The sequence below is a fragment of the Mercenaria mercenaria genome, chromosome 11 (assembly GCF_021730395.1).
Source record: "Mercenaria mercenaria strain notata chromosome 11, MADL_Memer_1, whole genome shotgun sequence".
Lineage (NCBI taxonomy): Eukaryota > Metazoa > Mollusca > Bivalvia > Venerida > Veneridae > Mercenaria > Mercenaria mercenaria.
Window position 1 is genome coordinate 3,415,120 of NC_069371.1, and position 21,482 is coordinate 3,436,601.

Sequence of the window (21,482 nt, forward strand, 5' to 3'; positions counted from 1 at the left end):
ATCTGTTTATTTTGTAATTTAACTTAGAAAACTTAGGTATGCTTTACTCTCCACCCTGTCAATTTTTTTAGAAAGTTCCATAAAAATAGAAAGTTGTACTTTCCAAGTTTCATCAATATGATTGACTCTTATTCTACAAATAAAGTAGACACCTCTGTTTATCAATCAATGTCTAATAGCAATTGCAAAATCCTGTTTACAACTGCACTGATGTTTACATTTTTATTTTTGACATTTTACATCAGGCTGCCTAGATCTGATGTGTAAAGAAGAGAAATATATTTATGAAAATTTAGTGTTAGATAAAGATTTAACATGTTTATTTTCTCAATTCAAATTTGTTTAGATAATGAAATTGTTGTTTTTTTTTCTAAATGTTAAACTGCCTTATATTTAACACTTCTTAATTTTGATTTCCTTTGGGATGTATTGGTCAAGGAGGTAGGAAAATATTTATTGTCATGGCGACATGGGTAATATTTCCATCTTGGACATTTTTTCTTTATTTCGCAATTTTTAGAATATATTTCACATAGTTTAGAAACAAAAACTCATGGTCTAATGTTAATAATGTGATCAAACTTGAAATTTAAAGAAAGATCATTTTTAGCCAAAGTATTGAGTCTAGTCACTTCCAAAGTCTTGAGTCTAGTCACTAGTCACTTCCAAAGTCTTGAGTCTAGTCACTTCCAAAGTCTTGAGTGTAGTCACTTCCAAAGTCTTGAGTCTAGTCACTTCCAAAGTCTTGAGTGTAGTCACTTCCAAAGTCTTGAGTCTAGTCACTTCCAAAGTATTGAGTCTAGTCACTTCCAAAGTCTTGAGTCTAGTCACTTTCAAAGTCTTGAGTGTAGTCACTTCCAAAGTCTTGAGTCTAGTCACTTCCAAAGTCTTGAGTCTAGTCACTTCCAAAGTCTTGAGTCTAGTCACTTCCAAAGTCTTGAGTGTAGTCACTTCCAAAGTCTTGAGTCTAGTCACTTCCAAAGTATTGAGTGTAGTCACTTCCAAAGTCTTGAGTGTAGTCACTTTAAAACTAAGAAACAGCTTAAATGGCAGACCTGATATTAAGATTTTTTTGGACACATTTTCCTTGTTAAGTATTTATAGGAAACTTTAAAATCTTTTTACACCTATTTATGTTCATCTAGCAATTTTAACATACATGTTACATTTTAACTGGAAGTATTTTTAAATTTTGATTTTCCTAGTTTCCCATAGAAGTATTTCTGAAAAAGCTCTAACAGAATATACAAAATAAAGTGTTGCTTAAATATGATTGACACATAATTCCTCTTTGATACTTGTTCATTATGTTCACCAACAGGATTACAGAAATTTATCGGGCAGATATTGTTTTTCCATGAGTCTTTGTTTTCAGTTAGATAATATATTGTTTATTATGCTGTATTAAAAGCCTTTGTTTTTAAAAAATCTAGATATATTGTATAGGGTTTGATTCATATTTTCCGTAACAATGTTTTCAGAGAATTTTAGTCCTTGATGAAAGTATTGATACTCTTTAACATTACAGGGTGTATGTAAGAACATGTAAAGAAGATTACAGGTTGAATGTAAGGACAAGTAAAGAAAATTATAGGGTATATGAAAGGACATGTAAAGAAGATTACAGGTTGTATGTAAGAACATGTAAAGAACAGTACAGGTTGTATGTAAGAACATTACAGGGTGTATGTAAGAACATGTAAAGAACATTACAGGGTGTATGTAAGAACATGTAAAGAACAGTACAGGTTGTATGTAAGAACATGTAAAGAACAGTACAGGTTGTATGTAAGAACATGTAAAGAACATTACAGGTTGTATGTAAGGACATGTATAGAACATTACAGGGTGTATGTAAGAACCTGTAAAGAACAGTACAGGTTGTATGTAAGAACGTGTAAAGAACATTACAGGGTGTATGTAAGAACCTGTAAAGAACAGTACAGGTTTTATGTAAGAACGTGTAAAGAACATTACAGGGTGTATGTAAGAACGTGTAAAGAACATTACAGGTTTTATGTAAGGACGTGTAAAGAACATTACAGGGTGTATGTAAGAACGTGTAAAGAACATTACAGGTTGTATGTAAGGACGTGTATAGAACATTACAGGTTGTATGTAAGAACGTGTAAAGAACAGTACAGGTTGTATGTAAGAACGTGTAAAGAACATTACAGGGTGTATGTAAGAACCTGTAAAGAACAGTACAGGTTGTATGTAAGAACGTGTAAAGAACATTACAGGGTGTATGTAAGAACGTGTAAAGAACAGTACAGGTTTTATGTAAGAACGTGTAAAGAACATTACAGGGTGTATGTAAGTACGTGTAAAGAACAGTACAGGTTGTATGTAAGAACGTGTAAAGAACATTACAGGGTGTATGTAAGTACGTGTAAAGAACATTACAGGTTTTATGTAAGAACGTGTAAAGAACATTACAGGGTGTATGTAAGGACAGGTAAAGAACATTACAGGGTGTATGTAAGGACATGTATAGAACATTACAGGGTGTATGTAAGGACAGGTAAAGAACAGTACAGGTTGTATGTAAGAACAGGTAAAGAACAGTACAGGTTGTATGTAAGAACATGTAAAGAACAGTACAGGTTGTATGTAAGAACGTGTAAAGAACATTACAGGGTGTATGTAAGGACCGGTAAAGAACAGTACAGGTTGTATGTAAGAACATGTAAAGAACAGTACAGGTTGTATGTAAGAACGTGTAAAGAACAGTACAGGGTGTATGTAAGGACAGGTAAAGAACAGTACAGGTTGTATGTAAGAACATGTAAAGAACAGTACAGGTTGTATGTAAGAACGTGTAAAGAACATTACAGGGTGTATGTAAGGACAGGTAAAGAACAGTACAGGTTGTATGTAAGAACGTGTAAAGAACAGTACAGGTTGTATGTAAGAACGTGTAAAGAACATTACAGGGTGTATGTAAGAACCTGTAAAGAACATTACAGGTTTTATGTAAGAACGTGTAAAGAACATTACAGGGTGTATGTAAGAACGTGTAAAGAACATTACAGGGTGTATGTAAGAACATGTAAAGAACATTACAGGGTGTATGTTAGAACATGTAAAGAACATTACAGGGTGTATGTAAGGACATGTTTGAACATTACAGGGTGTATGTAAGAACATATAAAGAACATTACAGGGTGTATGTAAGAACGTGTAAAGAAGATTACAGGGTGTATGTAAGAACGTGTAAAGAAGATTACAGGGTGTATGTAAGAACATGTAAACAAGATTACACATTACAGGTTGTATGTAAGAACGTGTAAAGAAGATTACAGGGTGTATGTAAGAACGTGTAAAGAAGATTACAGGGTGTATGTAAGAACATGTAAATAAGATTACAGGGTGTATGTAAGAACATGTAAAGAACATTACAGGTTGTATGTAAGAACATGTGAAGAACAGTACAGGTTGTATGTAAGAACATGTAAAGAAGATTACAGGGTGTATGTAAGAACATGTAAAGAAGATTACAGGGTGTATGTAAGAACATGTAAAGAAGATTACAGGGTGTATGTAAGAACATGTAAAGAAGATTACAGGGTGTATGTAAGAACATGTAAAGAAGATTACAGGGTGTATGTAAGGACATGTAAAGAAGATTACAGGGTGTATGTAAGGACAGGTAAAGAACATTACAGGTTGTATGTAAGGACAGGTAAAGAACAGTACAGGTTGTATGTAAGGACATGTAAAGAACAGTACAGGTTGTATGTAAGAACATGTAAAGAACATTACAGGGTGTATGTAAGAACGTGTATAGAACATTACAGGTTGTATGTAAGAACGTGTAAAGAAGATTACATGGGGTATGTAAGAACAGTACAGGTTGTATGTAAGAACATGTAAAGAAGATTGCAGGGTGTATGTAAGAACATGTAAAGAAGATTACAGGTTGTATGTAAGAACATGTAAAGAACAGTACAGGTTGTATGTAAGAACGTGTAAAGAACATTACAGGGTGTATGTAAGAACCTGTAAAGAACATTACAGGTTTTATGTAAGAACGTGTAAAGAACATTACAGGGTGTATGTAAGAACGTGTAAAGAACATTACAGGTTTTATGTAAGAACGTGTAAAGAACATTACAGGGTGTATGTAAGAACGTGTAAAGAACATTACAGGGTGTATGTAAGAACATGTAAAGAACATTACAGGGTGTATGTTAGAACATGTAAAGAACATTACAGGGTGTATGTAAGGACATGTTTGAACATTACAGGGTGTATGTAAGAACATATAAAGAACATTACAGGGTGTATGTAAGGACATGTAAAGAACATTATAGGGTGTATGAAAGGACATGTAAAGAAGATTACAGGGTGTATGTAAGGACATGTAAAGAACATTATAGGGTGTATGAAAGGACATGTAATGAACATTATAGGGTGTATGAAAGGACATGTAAAGAACATTATAGGGTGTATGTAAGGACATGTAAAGAACATTATAGGGTGTATGTAAGGATATGTAAAGAACATTATAGGGTGTATGTAAGGACAAGTAAAGAACACTATAGGGTGTATGAAAGGACATGTAAAGAACATTATAGGGTGTATGTAAGGACATGTAAAGAAGATTATAGGGTGAATGTAAGGACATGTAAAGAAGATTATAGGGTGTATGTAAGGACATGTAAAGAAGATTACAGGGTGTATGTAAGAACATGTAAAGAAAATTATTGCCCGTATGTAAGGACATGTTAAGAAAATTACAGGGTGTATGTAAGAACATGTAAAGAAGGTTATAGTGTGTACATGCAATGACTTGTAAAGAAGATTATTGGGTGTATCTAAGGACATGTAAAGAAGATTATAAGGTGTTTGAAAGGACATGTAAAGAAGATTACAGGGTGTATTTAAGAACATGTAAAGAAGATTACAGGGTGTATGTAAGGACATGTAAAGAACATTACAGGTTGTATGTAAGGACAAGTAAAGAAGATTATAGGGTGTATGAAAGAACATGTAAAGAAGATTACAGGGTGTATGTAAGGACATGTAAGGAACATTACAGGTTGTATGTAAGGACAAATAAAGAAGACTATACGGTGTATGTAAGAACATGTAAAGAAGATTACAGGTTGTATGTAAGGACATGTAAAGAACATTACAGGTTGTATGTAAGGACAAGTAAAGAAGATTATAGGGTGTATGAAAGGACATGTAGATAAGATTATAGGGTGTATGTAAGGACATGTAAAGAAGTTTATAGGGTGTATGTAAGAACATGTAAAGAACATTACAGGGTGTATGTAAGGACATGTAAAGAACATTACAGGTTGTATGTAAGGACAAGTAAAGAAGATTATAGGGTGTATGTAAGGACATGTAAAGAACATTACAGGGTGTATGTAAGGACATGTAAAGAAGATTATAGGGTGTATGAAAGGACATGTAAAGAAGATTGTAGGGTGTATGTAAGGACATGTAAAGAAGATTATAGGGTGTATGAAAGGACATGTAAAGAAGATTGTAGGGTGTATGTAAGGACATGTAAAGAAGGATATAGGGTGTATGAAAGGGACATGTAAAGAAGGTTATAGGGTGTATGCAAGGACTTGTCAAGAAGATTATAGGGTGTATGTAAGGACATGTAAAGAAGATTATAGGGTGTTTGAAAGGACATGTAAAGAAGGTTATAGGGTGCATGTAAGGACATGTAAAGAAGTTTTCAGAGTGTATCTTAGGACATGTAATGAAGTTTACAGGGTGTATGTAAGGACATATAAAGAAGATTACAGGGTGCATGTAAGAACATGTAAAGAACATTACAGGTTGTATGTAAGGACAAGTTAAGAAGATTATAGGGTGTATGTAAGGACATGTAAAGAAGATTATAGGGTGTATGTAAGGACACATAAAGAAGTTTATAGGGTGCATGTAAGGATATGTAAAGAGGTTTACAGGGTGTATGTAAGGACATGTAAAGAAGTTTATAGGGTGTATGTAAGGGCATGTATATGTGAAGAAGTTTATAAGATTTTCGAAAGGACATGTAAAGAAGTTTATAATGTGTTTGAAAGGACATGTAAAGAAGTTTATAGAGTGTTTGGAAGGACTTGTAAAGAAGTTTTCTAGAGTATGCCAAGTGACATGTAAAGAAATTTATAGGGTGTGCCTATGGACTTGTAGGGATGTTTGAAAGGAATTTTAGGGGTTTTTTTTTTTTAAGAATAATTTGGAAGGTTTGATTATTTGAGTTGGGTATTTTGCTGCCATTTAATTAAAGCGTTATCTTTTTATTGCAATCTCAACTCCATTTTTTTGTATTCTCACACTATCTTGAAATAATCACCAAAAAATGCATGTTAATAAATCTTTCAAATTCAAAATATTTCTGCTACAACTTTTGGAGACATTTTGTATAATATATTTTTCCTGTAGGAAAACAAAATCTAGAAAAGACTTTTTGACAGTCATGGAATCAGTTAAACAGACAGTAATTCTCAATAGTATGGTAGGTTGGTCTATTGTTCTTGTCTATTTTTGTTGTGTGAAATATCATAAACTTAGAGAAATGTAATACTATGGTAGTTAATGAAATATTGTGTTACATGTAATTGGTGACAATCACTTGGAATAAGAAGGGAAACAATGGATAATTGAGGCAGCTGTCTGCTCAGTAAATGTTTTCACAACAGAATATTTGATATATAGGTCCCAAGGGTGTTGTTCAGGGAGAAAGTTTTGTCAGTGGGCTTTATTAAGTGAAACTGATATATGGCTAATGGGCTTGTTATGAACTCATAAAATTCATACTTAGTTTTTAAATAACCACAAATTTATTGTTTTCAGTGTAATGTTTCATGTCAATGCAGTTTAGAGGCACAGACAAATGTTTTGCCATTGCTGTTAAATCGGTGTTATTTGTTGGAGATTTTTTTTTTTAGATTTTGTGATTGAGTGGGGTAGGGGGATTAAAACCCTTTAGTCAGATTAGTTGTTCATTTACAACACATAGAGAACACAAAATGGCTGTCAAATGTCGTAGAATGATTGTCTGTGGTCAGTAAGTTACCCTACATGCATGGGATGTCCACAGGACTTTCCTTTAAAGATACTCACTCACAGTTTGGATGAAATTTTTCAGCATGTTCATTTTCACCAAGTTTGGCATAGAACGTATATATGTAACACTGAAAAATGATAAAGTTGGTGCAAACAAAAGTTAGATATTGGTAAAAATGGAAGAAAAATGTAAATTTTTTGCATTAACTCAAAAGCGTTGCAACGGTTTACTATTTTCTGCACAATATTTTTGGTTATTTTTAAGAATGTCTTGCAAAAATGTTATGTCAATAAGTTTGTACCACTAGTCACTTTCAGAGAACTCTCTTTTAATGGATTTTTGAGAGAAGATATTTTTTCGCCTAAATTGTGTGGATTAGTCCCTTTAAACTGAAAACCCCTCCAAGCTGAGCAGCGTTGTCCTGATCCAGAATAAAGTATTTTCCTCTAAAGTAGAAACCTTGCTTTATTGGCCTTTTATTTGCACCTTAAATGGATTTCAAGATACACCATTCTTGATGTATTCTCTGGCATGGAGAACATCAAAGTCAATTTTGCCTCAGATTAAGGATTGTATTTCATTTATTGTCGAACACATTGAGCAAATAGACAGCATGCAAACATAAATGAAAATTGATATGTGTTATGCATTGATTACTTTTTCAATTAGATATTCTTGTAGCTGGGATGTGAAACATGGCACAAAAGTTTTAGAAAAATTAGAAACATAATGATGTTATAAAATTATTTTGCTGAGAAGCATTGAATTGATTATGTCCCTTTGAAAAATCTGGTTTAGTGATAAGCAGAGCTATGTTTCCTTTGAACATGACAAAAGTTATGTAATTGTAAAACTTGAAAATAAATTAATGGTTGTTTTATTTATTATATGTATTTTTATAGGGAACTGTTGGAGGTGGATCATACAGATGAAAAGTTGTCATACAGACTGCACGGGTTTGTGACAAATGCAAACTACAATGTAAAGAAGGGAACATTTCTGTTGTTTATAAATCGTAAGTCTTAGTTAAATTTACCAGTTCAGACATTTGAGTTGTCGCAAGATCAATATTCATGGTGATTTCATGCTGGAGAAGTTGTTGGTTACTTCCGTAGAGCAAGTTGATATCTGTGTGTCAGGAAGATTTTTTGCCGAGCCCGCTTGTGGAAGCTAAGACATAGTTGTCCAAATGGCTGTTTGTGCATCCGTTCGTCTGAATTTGGTTGTCCGGACCATAACTTTGACATGCATGGAGCAATCTCGTTTATATTTGGCATGAATGTTAACCTCAGTGAGACGGAGTGTCGTGCGCAAACCACAGGTTCCTATCTCAAAGGTAAAGGTCACGCTTGGAGGTCAAAGGTTAAATTCAATAATGACTGTCTGGAGCATTTCTTCTTCATGCATGGAGGGATATTGATGTAACTTGGTACAAATGTTCACCATCATGAGACGGAGTGTCATGCACAAGAACCAGGACCCTAGGTCTAAGGTCAAGGTCACAGAGGTCAAAGGTCAGATACAAGAACGACTTATCTGGAGCATTTCTTTTTCAAGCATGAAGGGACTTTGATGTAACTTGGCACAATTGTTCACCATCATGAGACGAAGTGTCGTGTGCAAGAACCTAGAATTACTTCCCTTTGTTGTTACTATAAATAGCTTATATTGTAACTTTTTTATTACTGGTCGTAGGGAAAAATCAAGACCACTTTTCTGTAGTACAATATTCATGTTACATCCAATTTTGAGGTGTATTTTTACCTTTCTCTGTTGGTAAGGATTTTTGTGTGGACTTAGATTTTTTTAAAGATTTACTTCCCTTTGTTGTTACTATAAATAACTTATATTGTAACTTTTTGCAATCATTTTTTATTTGGCATAAATGTTTGCCTCAATGAGACAGGGTGTCATGTGCAACTCTTAGTCCTTTTGACAGCTGGCGGGCTCGACATGTTGCCTGTGGGCATCTAGTTATGCCTCCCCCCCTTCTGGGGAGAATTGTTTTTGCCCCGTCTGTCCTTCTGTACGTCACACTTCATTTCCAATCAATAACTGGAAAACCATTTGCCCTAGAACCTTCAAACTTCATAGGGTGGCAGGGCTTGTGGAGTAGACGACCCCTATTGTTTTTGGGGTCACTCCGTCAAAGGTCAAGGTCACAGGGGCCTGAACATGGAAAACCATTCCCGATCAATAATTTGAGAACCACTTTACCCAGAATATTGAAACGTCATAGGGTGATTGGTCATGCAGAGTAGATGACCCCAATTGATTTTGGGTCACTCTAATAAAGGTCAAGGTCACAGGGGCCTGAACATGGAAAACCATTTCTGAAGAATAACTTAACCACTTGACCCAAAATGTTGAAACTTCATAGGAGGATTGGACATGCAGAGTAGATGACCCTTATTGTTTTTGGGGTCACTCCATGAAAGGTCAAGGTCACAGGGGCCTGAACATGGAAAACACTTTCCGATCAATAACTTGAGAACCACTTGACCCAGAATGTTGAAACTTCATAGGATGATTGGTCATTCAGAGTAGATGACCCATATTGATTTTGGGATCACTGTATTAAAGGTCAAATTCACTGGGACCTAAACATGGAAAAGAATTCTGGTCAGTAACAAATGAGAACCACTTGACCTAGAATGTTTAAACTTCATAGGATGATTTGACATGCAGAGTAGATGTCCCCTATTGATTTTAGGGTCACTCTATTAAAGGTCAAGGTCGTAGCAAACAGAACATTGAAATCCATTGACGGTCAGTAACTTGAGAATTACTCGACCCAGAATGTTGAAACTTCATAGGGTGATAAGACTTACAAAGTAGATGACCTCTCTTGTTTTTGGGGTTACTCTATAAAAGGTCAAGGTTGCAATGGACAGAACATGGAAATCCATTTCCAGTCAATAACTTGAGAACCGTTTGACCTAGAACCTCCAAATTTCATAGGATGATAGGTGTTACAGAGTAGATGACCCATACTGTTTTTGGGGTCACACCATCAAAATTCAAGGTCACAGGGGGCTGAACATAGAAAACTTCTTTTCAATAACTTGAGAACCACTTAACCCAGAATGTTGAAACTGTATAGGATGATTGGACACGCAGAATAGATGACCCCTACTGATTTAGATGACCCCTACTGATTTCAGGGTCACTTGCTCAAAGGTCAAGGTCACAGGGGCCTGAACATGGAAAACAGTTGCCAATTCATAACTTAAGAACCACTAAGCCCAGAGTGTTGAAAATTTGTGGAATGATTGGACATGCCAAGTAGATGATTCCAATTGCAGCCAACCATCAGTGTCGCTTCAACTTTTGGTCTTGTCCCCTATTGACTTCCTGCCTATATGACTATGCATTGGGGGAGACATGCGCTTTTCTACAAAAACATCTTCTAATTTTGTTAGCTGACAGCTGTTGCCTTAACAAAATAGTTGTTCCATTACTGAAATACTGAACTGTAGTCATGATAAAATAACTGTTCCTTTACTGAAATGGGGACCTCCACGGCCAAGTGGTTAAGGAGGTTGACTTCAAATCACTTGTTCCTCACCCAGTGTGGGTTTGAGCCTCACTCAGGTCATTAAATTCTTTGTGAGGAAACATCTAGCTGGCTTACGAAAGGTTGAAGGTTCTACCCAGATGCCCGACCGTGATGAAATAATGCACAGAGGGGCACCTGGGTTCTTCCTCCACCATCAGTGCTGGAACGTCGCCATATGACCTGTAATAATTATTGTGTCAATGCGACGTTAAACCCAACAAGGACAAAAAAAGAAGAAAAATAACTGAAATACTGAGCCATTACTCAAACAACATTTAGTAGCATTGCAGTAAATTTTCAAGAAATATAAAATATGTCAAGGCATTACGGAATTCTCAGATTTTTATAGCTAAAGAATCATAACATTAATTTGTGATTCTCAAAAGATTTATGGAAGGCTGTTTCTGTTTTCAAAATATTTATTCCTCATAAAGAGTTGAATAATTTTTTAGCTCACCTGTCACAAAGTGACAAGGTGAGCTTTTGTGATCGCACAGCGTCCGTCGTCCGTCCGTCAGTCCGTGCGTCCGTGCGTAAACTTTTGCTTGTGACCACTCTAGAGGTCACATTTTTCATGGGATCTTTATGAAAATTGGTCAGAATGTTCATCTTGATGATATCTAGGTCAAGTTCGAAACTGGGTCACGTGCGGTCAAAAACTAGGTCAGTAGGTCTAAAAATAGAAAAACCTTGTGACCTCTCGAGAGGCCATATATTACACAAGATCTTCATGAAAATTGGTCAGAATGTTCATCTTGATGATATCTAGGTCAAGTTCGAAACTGGGTTACGTACCATCAAAAACTAGGTCAGTAGGTCAAATAAAAGAAAAACGTTGTGACCTCTCTAAAGGTCAAATTTTTCATGGGGTCTTTATGAAAATTTGTCAGAATGTTCACCTTGATGATATCTAGGTCAAGTTCGAACCTGGGACACGTGCGGTCAAAAACTAGGTCAGTAGGTCTAAAAATAGAAAAACCTTGTGACCTCTCTAGAGGCCATATATTTCAAAAGATCTTCATGAAAATTGGTCAGAATGTTCATCTTGATGATATCTAGGCCAAGTTCGAAACTGGGTTACGTGCCTTCAAAAAGTAGGTCAGTAGGTCAAATAATAGAAAAACCTTGTGACCACTCTAGAGGTTATATTTTTCATGGGGTCTTTATGAAAATTTGTCAGAATGTTCATCTTGATGATATCTAGGTCAAGTTCGAAACTGGGTCACGTGCGGTCAAAAACTAGGTCAGTAGGTCTAAAAATAGAAAAACCTTGTGACCTCTCTAGAGACCATATATTTCACAAGATCTTCATGAAAATTAGTCAGAATGTTCATCTTGATGATATCTAGGTCAAGTTTGAAACTGGGTCACGTGCCTTCAAAAACTAGGTCAGTAGGTCAAATAATAGAAAAACCTTGTGACCTCTCTAGAGGCCGTATTTTTCATGGGATCTGTATGAAAGTTGGTCTGAATTTTCATCTTGATGATATCTAGGTCAAGTTTGAAACTGGGTCACGTGCGGTCAAAAACTAGGTCAGTAGGTGTAAAAATAGAAAAACCTTGTGACCTCTCTAGAGGCCATACTTGTGAATGGATCTTCATAAAAATTAGTCAGAATGTTCATCATGGTGATATCTAGGTCAAGTTCGAAACTGGGTCACCTGCCTTCGAAAAGTAGGTCAGTAGGTCAAATAATGAAAAAACCTTGTAACCTCTCTAGAGGCCATATTTTTCATGGGATGTGTATGAAAGTTGGTCTGACTGTTTATCTTGATGATATATAGGTCAAATTTGAAACTTGGTCAGCTGATATCAAAAACTAGGTCAGTAGGTCTTAAAATAGAAAAACCTTGTGACCTCTCTAGAGGCCATACCCTTGAATGGGTCTTCATGAAAATTGGTCAGAATGTTCACCTTGCTGATATCTAGGTCAAGTTTGAAACTGAGTCATGTGCCTTCAAAAACTAGGTCAGTAGGTCAAATAAAATAAAAACCTTGTGACCTCTCCAGAGGCCATACTTTTCATGGGATCTGTATGAAAGTTGGTCTGAATGTTCATCTTGATGATATCTAGTCAAGTTTGAAACTGGGTGAACTGCGGTCAAAAACTAGGTCAATTGGTCTAAAATTAGAAAAATCTTTTGACCTGTCTAGAGGCCATATTTTTCAATAGATCTTCATGACAATTGGTCTAAATGTTCACCTTGATGGTATCTAGGTCAGTTTCGAAACTGGGTCACATGCGGTCAAAAACTAGGCCAGTAGGTATAAAAATAGAAAAACCTTGTGACCTCTCTAGAGGCCATATTTTTCATGAGATCTTCATGAAAATTAGTGAGAATGTTCACCTTGATGATATCTAGGTCAAGTTCAAAAACAGGGTCACGTACTGTTGAAAACGAGGTCAATAGGTCAAATAATAGAAAAACCTTGTGACCTCTCTAGAGGCCATATTTTACAATGGATCTTCATGTAAATTGGTCAGAATTTTTATCTTGATGATATCTAGATCAGATTCAAAACTGGGTCACATGAGCTCAAAAACTAGGTAACTATGTCAAATAATAGAAAAAAGTACGTCATACTCAAAACTGGGTCATGTGGGAACAGGTGAGCGATTCAGGACCATCATGGTCCTCTTGTTTTTATCTCTTGAAACTAAGTTATTGTTTGGAAAATCAAATAAATTAGTATATGACATTTTAAGACACTGCTTATCTAGCAGGAACTTTCCTGAGAAATGCTCCATAAAGTATTTAGTTAAAGTGGTCCTTTCAGGTTTGTAAGGCAAGTTTTTTAGCTCACCTGAACCAAAGGTAGTACAGGTGGATAGTTTAGTGTCTATTGCCCATAATTCTACATAAACATCTGCTCCTGTGAAAGCTGATCAGAATTACACCAAACTAAGTCATAAGCACCCTGATAATGTCCTCTGTCAGTTTTGTTCAAATGGTTCCTTTTGACCCCTTTTAAGGGCCATTAGAGCTAGAAATAGAAAAACTTCAAACATCTTCTCATGAACCGCTTGACAAATCTTCATCAAACTTGATCGGTAGCATTGTTGTAAAGTCCACTTCCAATTTTGTTCAAAGGAGGCATTTTGCTTCTCTCATAAATTATATGATGGCTCTTTAACAAACCTGGTCTTTAGCATCATTTTACGGTCCACTCGAAAATGTATTCAGATGGGGGCACTTGGCCCCTTTAAGGAGTCATTAAGAGTTGAAAATGGAAAAAAACCTTTAAACAGCTTCTTCTCATTAGGTCCACTTTTGTTCAAAGGAGGCTTCTGGCCCCTCTTAGGGGTCACTAGAGCTAAAATAGAAATACCTTTAAACAACTTCTTCTCATGAACTGCATGGTGGATCTTCATTAAACTTGGTCTGTAACATCTTGTAAGGTACTTTCCCAAAGTTCAGATATTAGCAGTTGACACATTTTAGGGGCCACTAGTTTATACTAAATACACTTGTTACCATTGATAATTCAGTGTGTCATACTTATATTCAAGGTCATACAGTCAAGGTCAGGTGATCAAATCAGGGCCACTATGGCCACCTTGTTTTTCCATTTTCTTCCAGTAGATCAGCTGAGCAAGATCTTTACTACAAAGCAGTGGTAGAAGTGATGTCTGTAACAACAACAGCAGCTGTACTACATATTCACAATTTACTTGATTTGTTGATACTTCTTTTCCTGATTTTGACAATTTACTACCTAAAATATTTCCTGATTTGACCAGGGGCCTTCACCCCTCCCCTCCCACCCCCCCAAAAAAAAAAAAAAATGTAGAAAAAACCCTGCGCAAATAAATGTTTTAATGAAATTTAAATTCATCTGCTCAGGCAAGTGATACAGGTTTTCATGGCCCTCTTGTTAATTTAGTACACCACACAAAATTTCTAATAGAATTTGTTACTCTCCAGTATTTTGTAAAGAAATTGTCATCTAATGGAATGTGTTATTCTCATGTGTTTTGTATACTTCAAGAATGATGTTGCTGTCTTTAGAATATATAATTCCACATTAATTATTGTACCCCCCGACAACAAAGTTGTAAGGGGGGGTATACTGGTTTCAGGTTGTCTGTCTGTCCGTCTGTCTGTCTGTTCGTAGACGCAATCTTGTGCACACCATCTCTCCTTATCCCCTTGACAGAATTTAATGAAACTTCACACAAGTGATCAGTACCAACAGTAGTTGTGCATGGGGCATGTTAGGTTCTTTTAGAAAAAAAATTTGCAGAGTTATGGGACTTTGTTTTTTTGTTACTATACTATATACATAGACACAATCTTGTGCGCACCATCTCTCCTCATCCCCTTGACACAATTTAATGAAACTTCACACAAGTGATCAGTACCAACAGTAGTTGTGCATGGGGCATGTTAGGTTCTTTTAGAAAAAAAATTTGCAGAGTTATGGAACTTTGTTTTTTTGTTACTATACTATATACATAGACACAATCTTGTGCGCACCATCTCTCCTCATCCCCTTGACACAATTTAATGAAACTTCACACAAGTGATCAGTACCAACAGTAGTTGTGCATGGGGCATGTTAGGTTCTTTTAGAAAAAAAAATTGCAGAGTTATGGGACTTTGTTTTTTTGTTACTATACTATATACATAGACACAATCATGTGCACACCATCTCTCCTCATCCCCTTGACACAATTTAATGAAACTTCACACAAGTGATCAGTAACAACAGTAGTTGTGCATGGGGCATGTTAGGTTCTTTCAGAAAAAAAATTTGCAGAGTTATGGGACTTTGTTTTTTTTTTTGTTACTATACTATATACATAGACACAATCTTGTGCGCACCATATCTCCTCATCCCCTTGACACAATTTAATGAAACTTCACACAAGTGATCAGTACCAACCCTAGTTGTGCATGGTGCATGTTACATTCTTTTAGATAAATATTCTGCATAGTTATGGGACTTTGTTTTTTGCTACTATACTGTATACATACATTCTATATACATACAGTCCACATAATTATGCAATCTTGTGTGCGTCAAATTGCAATGTACTGTCAGTGCATGCGGGGGGTACATTCATCACCTTTAGTGATAGCTCTAGTTGAAAATATCCTTGGAATTGTTTGGAAATTCAAATATACAGCTATTGAAAGTGTTTATATGATACATGTTAAAACATTGCAGACAGACTAGTGGAGTCGAGCTCCCTGAAGAAGGCAATAGATATGGTGTACCAGGCATATCTACCAAAACATACACATCCATTTCTGTACCTCAGGTAACTTGCTATTCTTTCATACATGTTGGAGCAGCAGATCTGTAACATAGTTCACACAGTCTTAGAAAGTGCTTACATTTGATGCCCGCTCTTAAAAAGTCCTGAAAACAGCAAACATCTCTTGGAAAGTACTTGAATTTATTCCAGACTCTAAAAATTGCTTATAGATCCTTAAACACATGTCCCATGGTTGCCAGTGTGCATTCACTTTCACGTTACAAACAGCTGTAAATATGGGTAATTTAGCAGAACACATTAATTGATTACTTCATCAATAAATATTTATAGATATAATAAAGAAAAATGACTGTTATGTGGCAGTGATGAGTTGCTTAATAAATGAAGTGCTAAAAAACAACAAGTAGCAGACTTTTGTCTATACAGCATGTAAAACTGGCCATTACTTGCAATGTCTTAGAGCTTTCTCGATCTCTTCGTTAAGAGTAAAATACTCATTTAGGCAGATTTTCAGACTTTTTGGATAGAGGGAGGTTATTAAATGTTACATATCTCAGAAATGAGCTTGTGAGCTATAATTTTTTTGGACATTTTCTGATAATCCCTATTGGTAGCGAGAATTCATACGAAACAATCATCACTACGGTATACCAGACCAACTACGGCAAAATGCCTTGCTACACAAACAAGCATGCATATTTTACAAGTCCACTAACCAAATCAGTTTTGATGCTGCTTTATATCCACACTCGAACTATACACCACATTTGTACTGGTTCACCAGTTGCATATATACTATCATGTCTCACATATCAATAATGACATTTTAGTCTTTTTTTTAACTGATTAGAACCAGATAAGCTGTAATTCTATTTTCTCTTGGAAAGATAACTGGATCCCGATTATAAAGATAGTATGATTAAATTCAGAACAGTTGACTTTCCCATATGTGAGATACGTGAGGGTACATGTTAACATTATAAATCTTCATAGGTGAAGAGAATTTATACAAACCTATCACCACATATAAATATATACACATACATATATATATATATATACAATTTAAAAAGTCAGTCAGACTGATTTTATCTGGAAAAGCCATTTCTCAAAGTAAAAGTTTTCAGAAAGTTATGTTAAATTATGGCAGAAAGACGCCAGTCCATAGAAAGCAACTGATCAAAGTCATTTACTAGGTTTAAAAATTTCCTATCCTTACATACAGGACAGGATTTTCCATTATTTTTTGCTGGTGTTGGAAAAACTTGCCTTGGCAAGATGACTCTCGTTATATAGATTATGTAGATTATGAATAAATGCATATAATTTCTAACATTACTGTAGTCAAATAGTGCTTTAAAGAAAAGCATTCATATTAGTTATTTCTTCTAATATTTAAAGACTATGGTATTCAAAACAAAGGATCTATCGCTGGTTGTAAGTGTGGACGGAAATATCCGTTTCTCGGGTAACAGTTTTGTGCTTACTTGGCAGTAACTCATTACTGCCTAAATATTAACCCTCCATCTAGGTATTTCAATCCACAGCTTCAGCCAGTAAAAGGTTCTTGTCCTAATGTATAATAAATTGTGTTTTTCAAGAAAAATTAAATAATCTTGAGAAAATCCTCAGTACATCATACAAAATCAATTAGAGATGATAATAATAAGTGATGAACTATATAAATTACTATTATCACTGAGATGAAATTGCTGCCAACTGATTTTGAAGGCATCTTTCTTGATAGGTCATACATTTTATGAGAGATAATGTTCAGTGAATATAAAAAGATCAGAATTCACTTAACCTGATGCTTTTTTAGCTCACCTGAGCACAAATTGCTCAGGGTGACGTATTGTGATCGCTCACCGCCCGGCATCCGTCCGTCCGTCCACACTTTCCTTTAAACAACATCTCCTCCTAAACCAACAGGCCAATTTTGATGAAACTTCACAGGGATGTTCCTTGGATGGCCCCCTTTCAAAATTGTTCAAAGAATTGAATTCCATGCAGAACGCTGGTTGCCATGGCAACCGAAAGGAAAAACTTTAAAAATCTTCTTCTCAAAAACCAGAAGCCCTAGAGCTTAGATATTTGGTGTGAAGCATTGCCTATTGGACCTCTACCAAATTTGTTCAAATCATGACCCCGGGGTCAAAATTGACCCCGCCCCAGGGGTCACTTGATTTTACATAAGAAAATCTTAAAAAATCTTCTTCTCAAAAACCAGAAGCCTTAGAGCTTAGATATTTGACATGTAGTATTGCCTAGTGGACCTCTACTAAAATTGTTCAAATCATGACCCCGGGGTCAAAATTGACCCCGCCCCAGGGGGCACTTGATTTTACATAGGAAAATCTTCAAAAAATTTCTAAAAATAAACCAGAAGGCCTAGAGCTTAGATATTTCACATGTAGCATTGCCTAGTGGACCTCTACAAAATTTGTTCAAATCATGGCCCCCGGGGTCAAAATTGACCCTGCTCCAGGGGTCACTTGATTTTACATAGGAAAATATTTAAAAAATCTTCTTCTCAAAAACCAGAAGCCCTAGAGCTTAGATATTTGACATGTAGCATTGCCTAGTGGACCTCTTCTAAAGTTGTTCAAATTATGATCCGGGGGTCAAAATTGACCCTGCCCCAGGGGTCACTTGACTTTACATAGGAAAATCTTCAAAAGTTTTCTAAAAATAAACCAGAAGGCCTAGAGCTTAGATATTTCACATGTAGCATTACCTAGTGGACCTCTACAAAAATTTTTCATATCATGACCCCCTGGGTCAAAATTGACCCCGCCCCAGGGGTCACTTGATTTTACATAGGAAAATCTTCAAAAATTTTCAAAAAATTAACTAGAAGGCCTAGAGACTAGATATTTGACATGTAGCATAGCCTAGTGGACCTCTACAAAATTTGTTCAAACCTTGTCCCCCGGGGTCAAAATTGACTCCGCCCTAGGGGTCACTTGATTTTACATAGGAAAATCTTCAAAAAATTTCTAAAAATAAACTAGAAGGCCTAGAGACTAGATATTTGACATGTAGCATTGCCTAGTGGACCTCTACAAAATTTGTTCAAACCTTGTCCCCCGGGGTCAAAATTGACTCCGCCCTAGGGGTCACTTGATTTTACATAGGAAAATCTTAAAAAAAAATTCTAAAAATAAACCAGAAGGCCTAGATCTTAGATATTTGACATGTAGCATTGCCTATTAGACTTTTACAAAGTGTATTCAAATCATGACCCCTGGGGTCAAATTGACTCTGCCCCATGGGGTTACTTGATTGTACATAGAAAAATCTTCAAAATTTTCTAAAAATAAACCAGAAGAGCTTAGATATTTGACATGTAGCATTGCCTAGTGGACCTCTACAAAAAGTTTTCAAATCTTGTTTTTAAAGTTACTTAAAGAAAATTTCAACTATATTTTCTCATAATTCTTTTGATTGATTTCTGTTATGATCTTTTGACCTTGAAGACTTGTCCTTAAGTGCAGTGATAACAGGTGAGCGATATAGGGCCATCATGGCCCTCTTGTTTGATAGTTTGCCACTGTTAAGTACTCTGGAGCTAAAAGCTTTTTGCAGATCTTTTATAGACAAGAGCTTTCTGAGGACAGGAGTGCTCGACTATTAAAAAGTCTTGTTGCTAAAAAAGTTTGTATAATGAAAAAACAGACAATGACAAGTACAAGAGTGGCAACAGTTTTGAGTCTTAGAACTTTCCCCCGAGTCACAGAACTTTCCCCTGAGTCATACAACCTTCCCCTGAGTCTTAGAACTTTTCCCTGAGTTATACAACATTCCCCTGAGTTTTCCCCTTAGTCGTAGAACTTTCCCCTCAGTCACAGAACTTTCCCCTGAGTCACAAAACTTTCCCCAGAGTCACAGAACTTTCCACTGAATCATAGAACCTTCCCCTAAATTGCAGAACTTTCCATGGAGTCGCAGAACCTTCCCCTGAGTCGCAGAACCCTCCCCTGAGTCCCAGAACTTTTCCCTGAGTCCCAGAACTTTTCCCTCTCATAATGCTTAATGAGATACCAGATTACATTAGAAATATTGCAAAGAAGAAAAAAGGAACATAATATTTTTTAGCATTATTTGTTGTAGGAACAAGATGTTAGGTACTATACAGAACAAGTCTTAGAGCATTATTCATTGTAAGAACAACTGCAAGCATTATTTATTGTAAGAACAACTGCAAGCATTATTTAGTGTAAGAACAAGTGCGAGCATTATTCATTGTAAGATTAAGTGTGAGCATTATTCAATGTAAAAACAAGTGCGAGCATTATTCATTGTAAGAGCAAGTCTTAGAGCATTATTCTTTGTAAGAACATGTGTGAACATTATTCAGTGTAAGAACAAGTGTGAGCATTATTCATTGTAAGAACAAATCTTAGAGCATTATTCATTGTAAGAACAAGTCTTAGAGCATTATTCATTGTAAGAACAAGTCTTAGAGCATTATTCATTGTAAGAACAAATGTAAGCATTATTCATTGTAAGAACAAGTCTTAGAGCATTATTCATTGTAAGAACAAGTGTGAGCATTATTCAGTGTAAGAACAAGTCTTAGAGCATTATTCATTGTAAGAACAAGTCTTAGAGCATTATTCATTGTAAGAACAAGTCTTAGAGCATTATTCATTGTAAGAACAAGTCTTAGAGCATTATTCATTGTAAGAACAAGTCTTAGAGCATTATTCATTGTAAGAACAAGTGTGAGCATTATTCATTGTAAGAACAAGTCTTAGAGCATTATTCATTGTAAGAACAAATGTAAGCATTATTCATTGTAAGAACAAGTCTTAGAGCATTATTCATTGTAAGAACAAGTGTGAGCATTATTCATTGTAAGAACAAGTCTTAGAGCATTATTCAGTGTAAGAACAAGTCTTAGAGCATTATTCATTGTAAGAACAAGTGTGAGCATTATTCATTGTAAGAACAAGTCTTAGAGCATTATTCATTGTAAGAACAAGTGTGAGCATTATTCATTGTAAGAACAAGTCTTAAAGCATTATTCATTGTAAGAGCAAGTCTTAGAGCATTATTCTTTGTAAGAACAAGTGTGAGCATTATTCAGTGTAAGAACATGTCTTAGAGCATTATTCATTGTAAGAACAAGTCTTAAAGCATTATTCATTGTAAGAACAAGTGTGAGCATTATTCATTGTAAGAACAAGTGTAAGCATTATTCATTGTAAGAACAAGTCTTAGAGTATTATTCATTGTAAGAACAAGTCTTAGAGCATTATTCATTGTAAGAACAAGTCTTAGAGCATTATTCATTTTAAGGACAAATGTAAGCATTATTCATTGTAAGAACAAGTCTTAGAGCATTATTCATTGTAAGAACAAGTGTGAGCATTATTCAGTGTAAGAACAAGTGCAGGCATTATTCAGTGTAAGAACAAGTGCAGGCATTATTCATTGTAAGAACAAGTGTGAGCATAATTCAGTGTAAGAACAAGTGTGAGCATTATTCATTGTAAGAACAAGTCTTAGAGCATTATTCATTGTAAGAACAAGTGTGAGCATTATTCAGTGTAAGAACAAGTGTGAGCATTATTCAGTGTAAGAACAAGTCTTAGAGCATTATTCATTGTAAGAACAAGTCTTAGAGTATTATTCATTGTAAGAACAAGTCTTAG

The 21,482-nt window shown here is 35.5% G+C and overlaps 1 protein-coding gene across 1 annotated transcript in view; it reads left to right on the forward strand.

The window, feature by feature from the left end:
* Window positions 1–21,482, forward strand: part of LOC123532148 (DNA mismatch repair protein Mlh1-like) — a 260,143-nt gene that overhangs the window by 190,678 nt on the left and 47,983 nt on the right. The window contains exons 9-10 of the mRNA XM_053518364.1: window positions 7,942–8,054; window positions 15,771–15,864. Coding sequence (XP_053374339.1) covers window positions 7,942–8,054; window positions 15,771–15,864 — 207 coding nt within the window. The remainder of the gene's footprint in view (window positions 1–7,941; window positions 8,055–15,770; window positions 15,865–21,482) is intronic.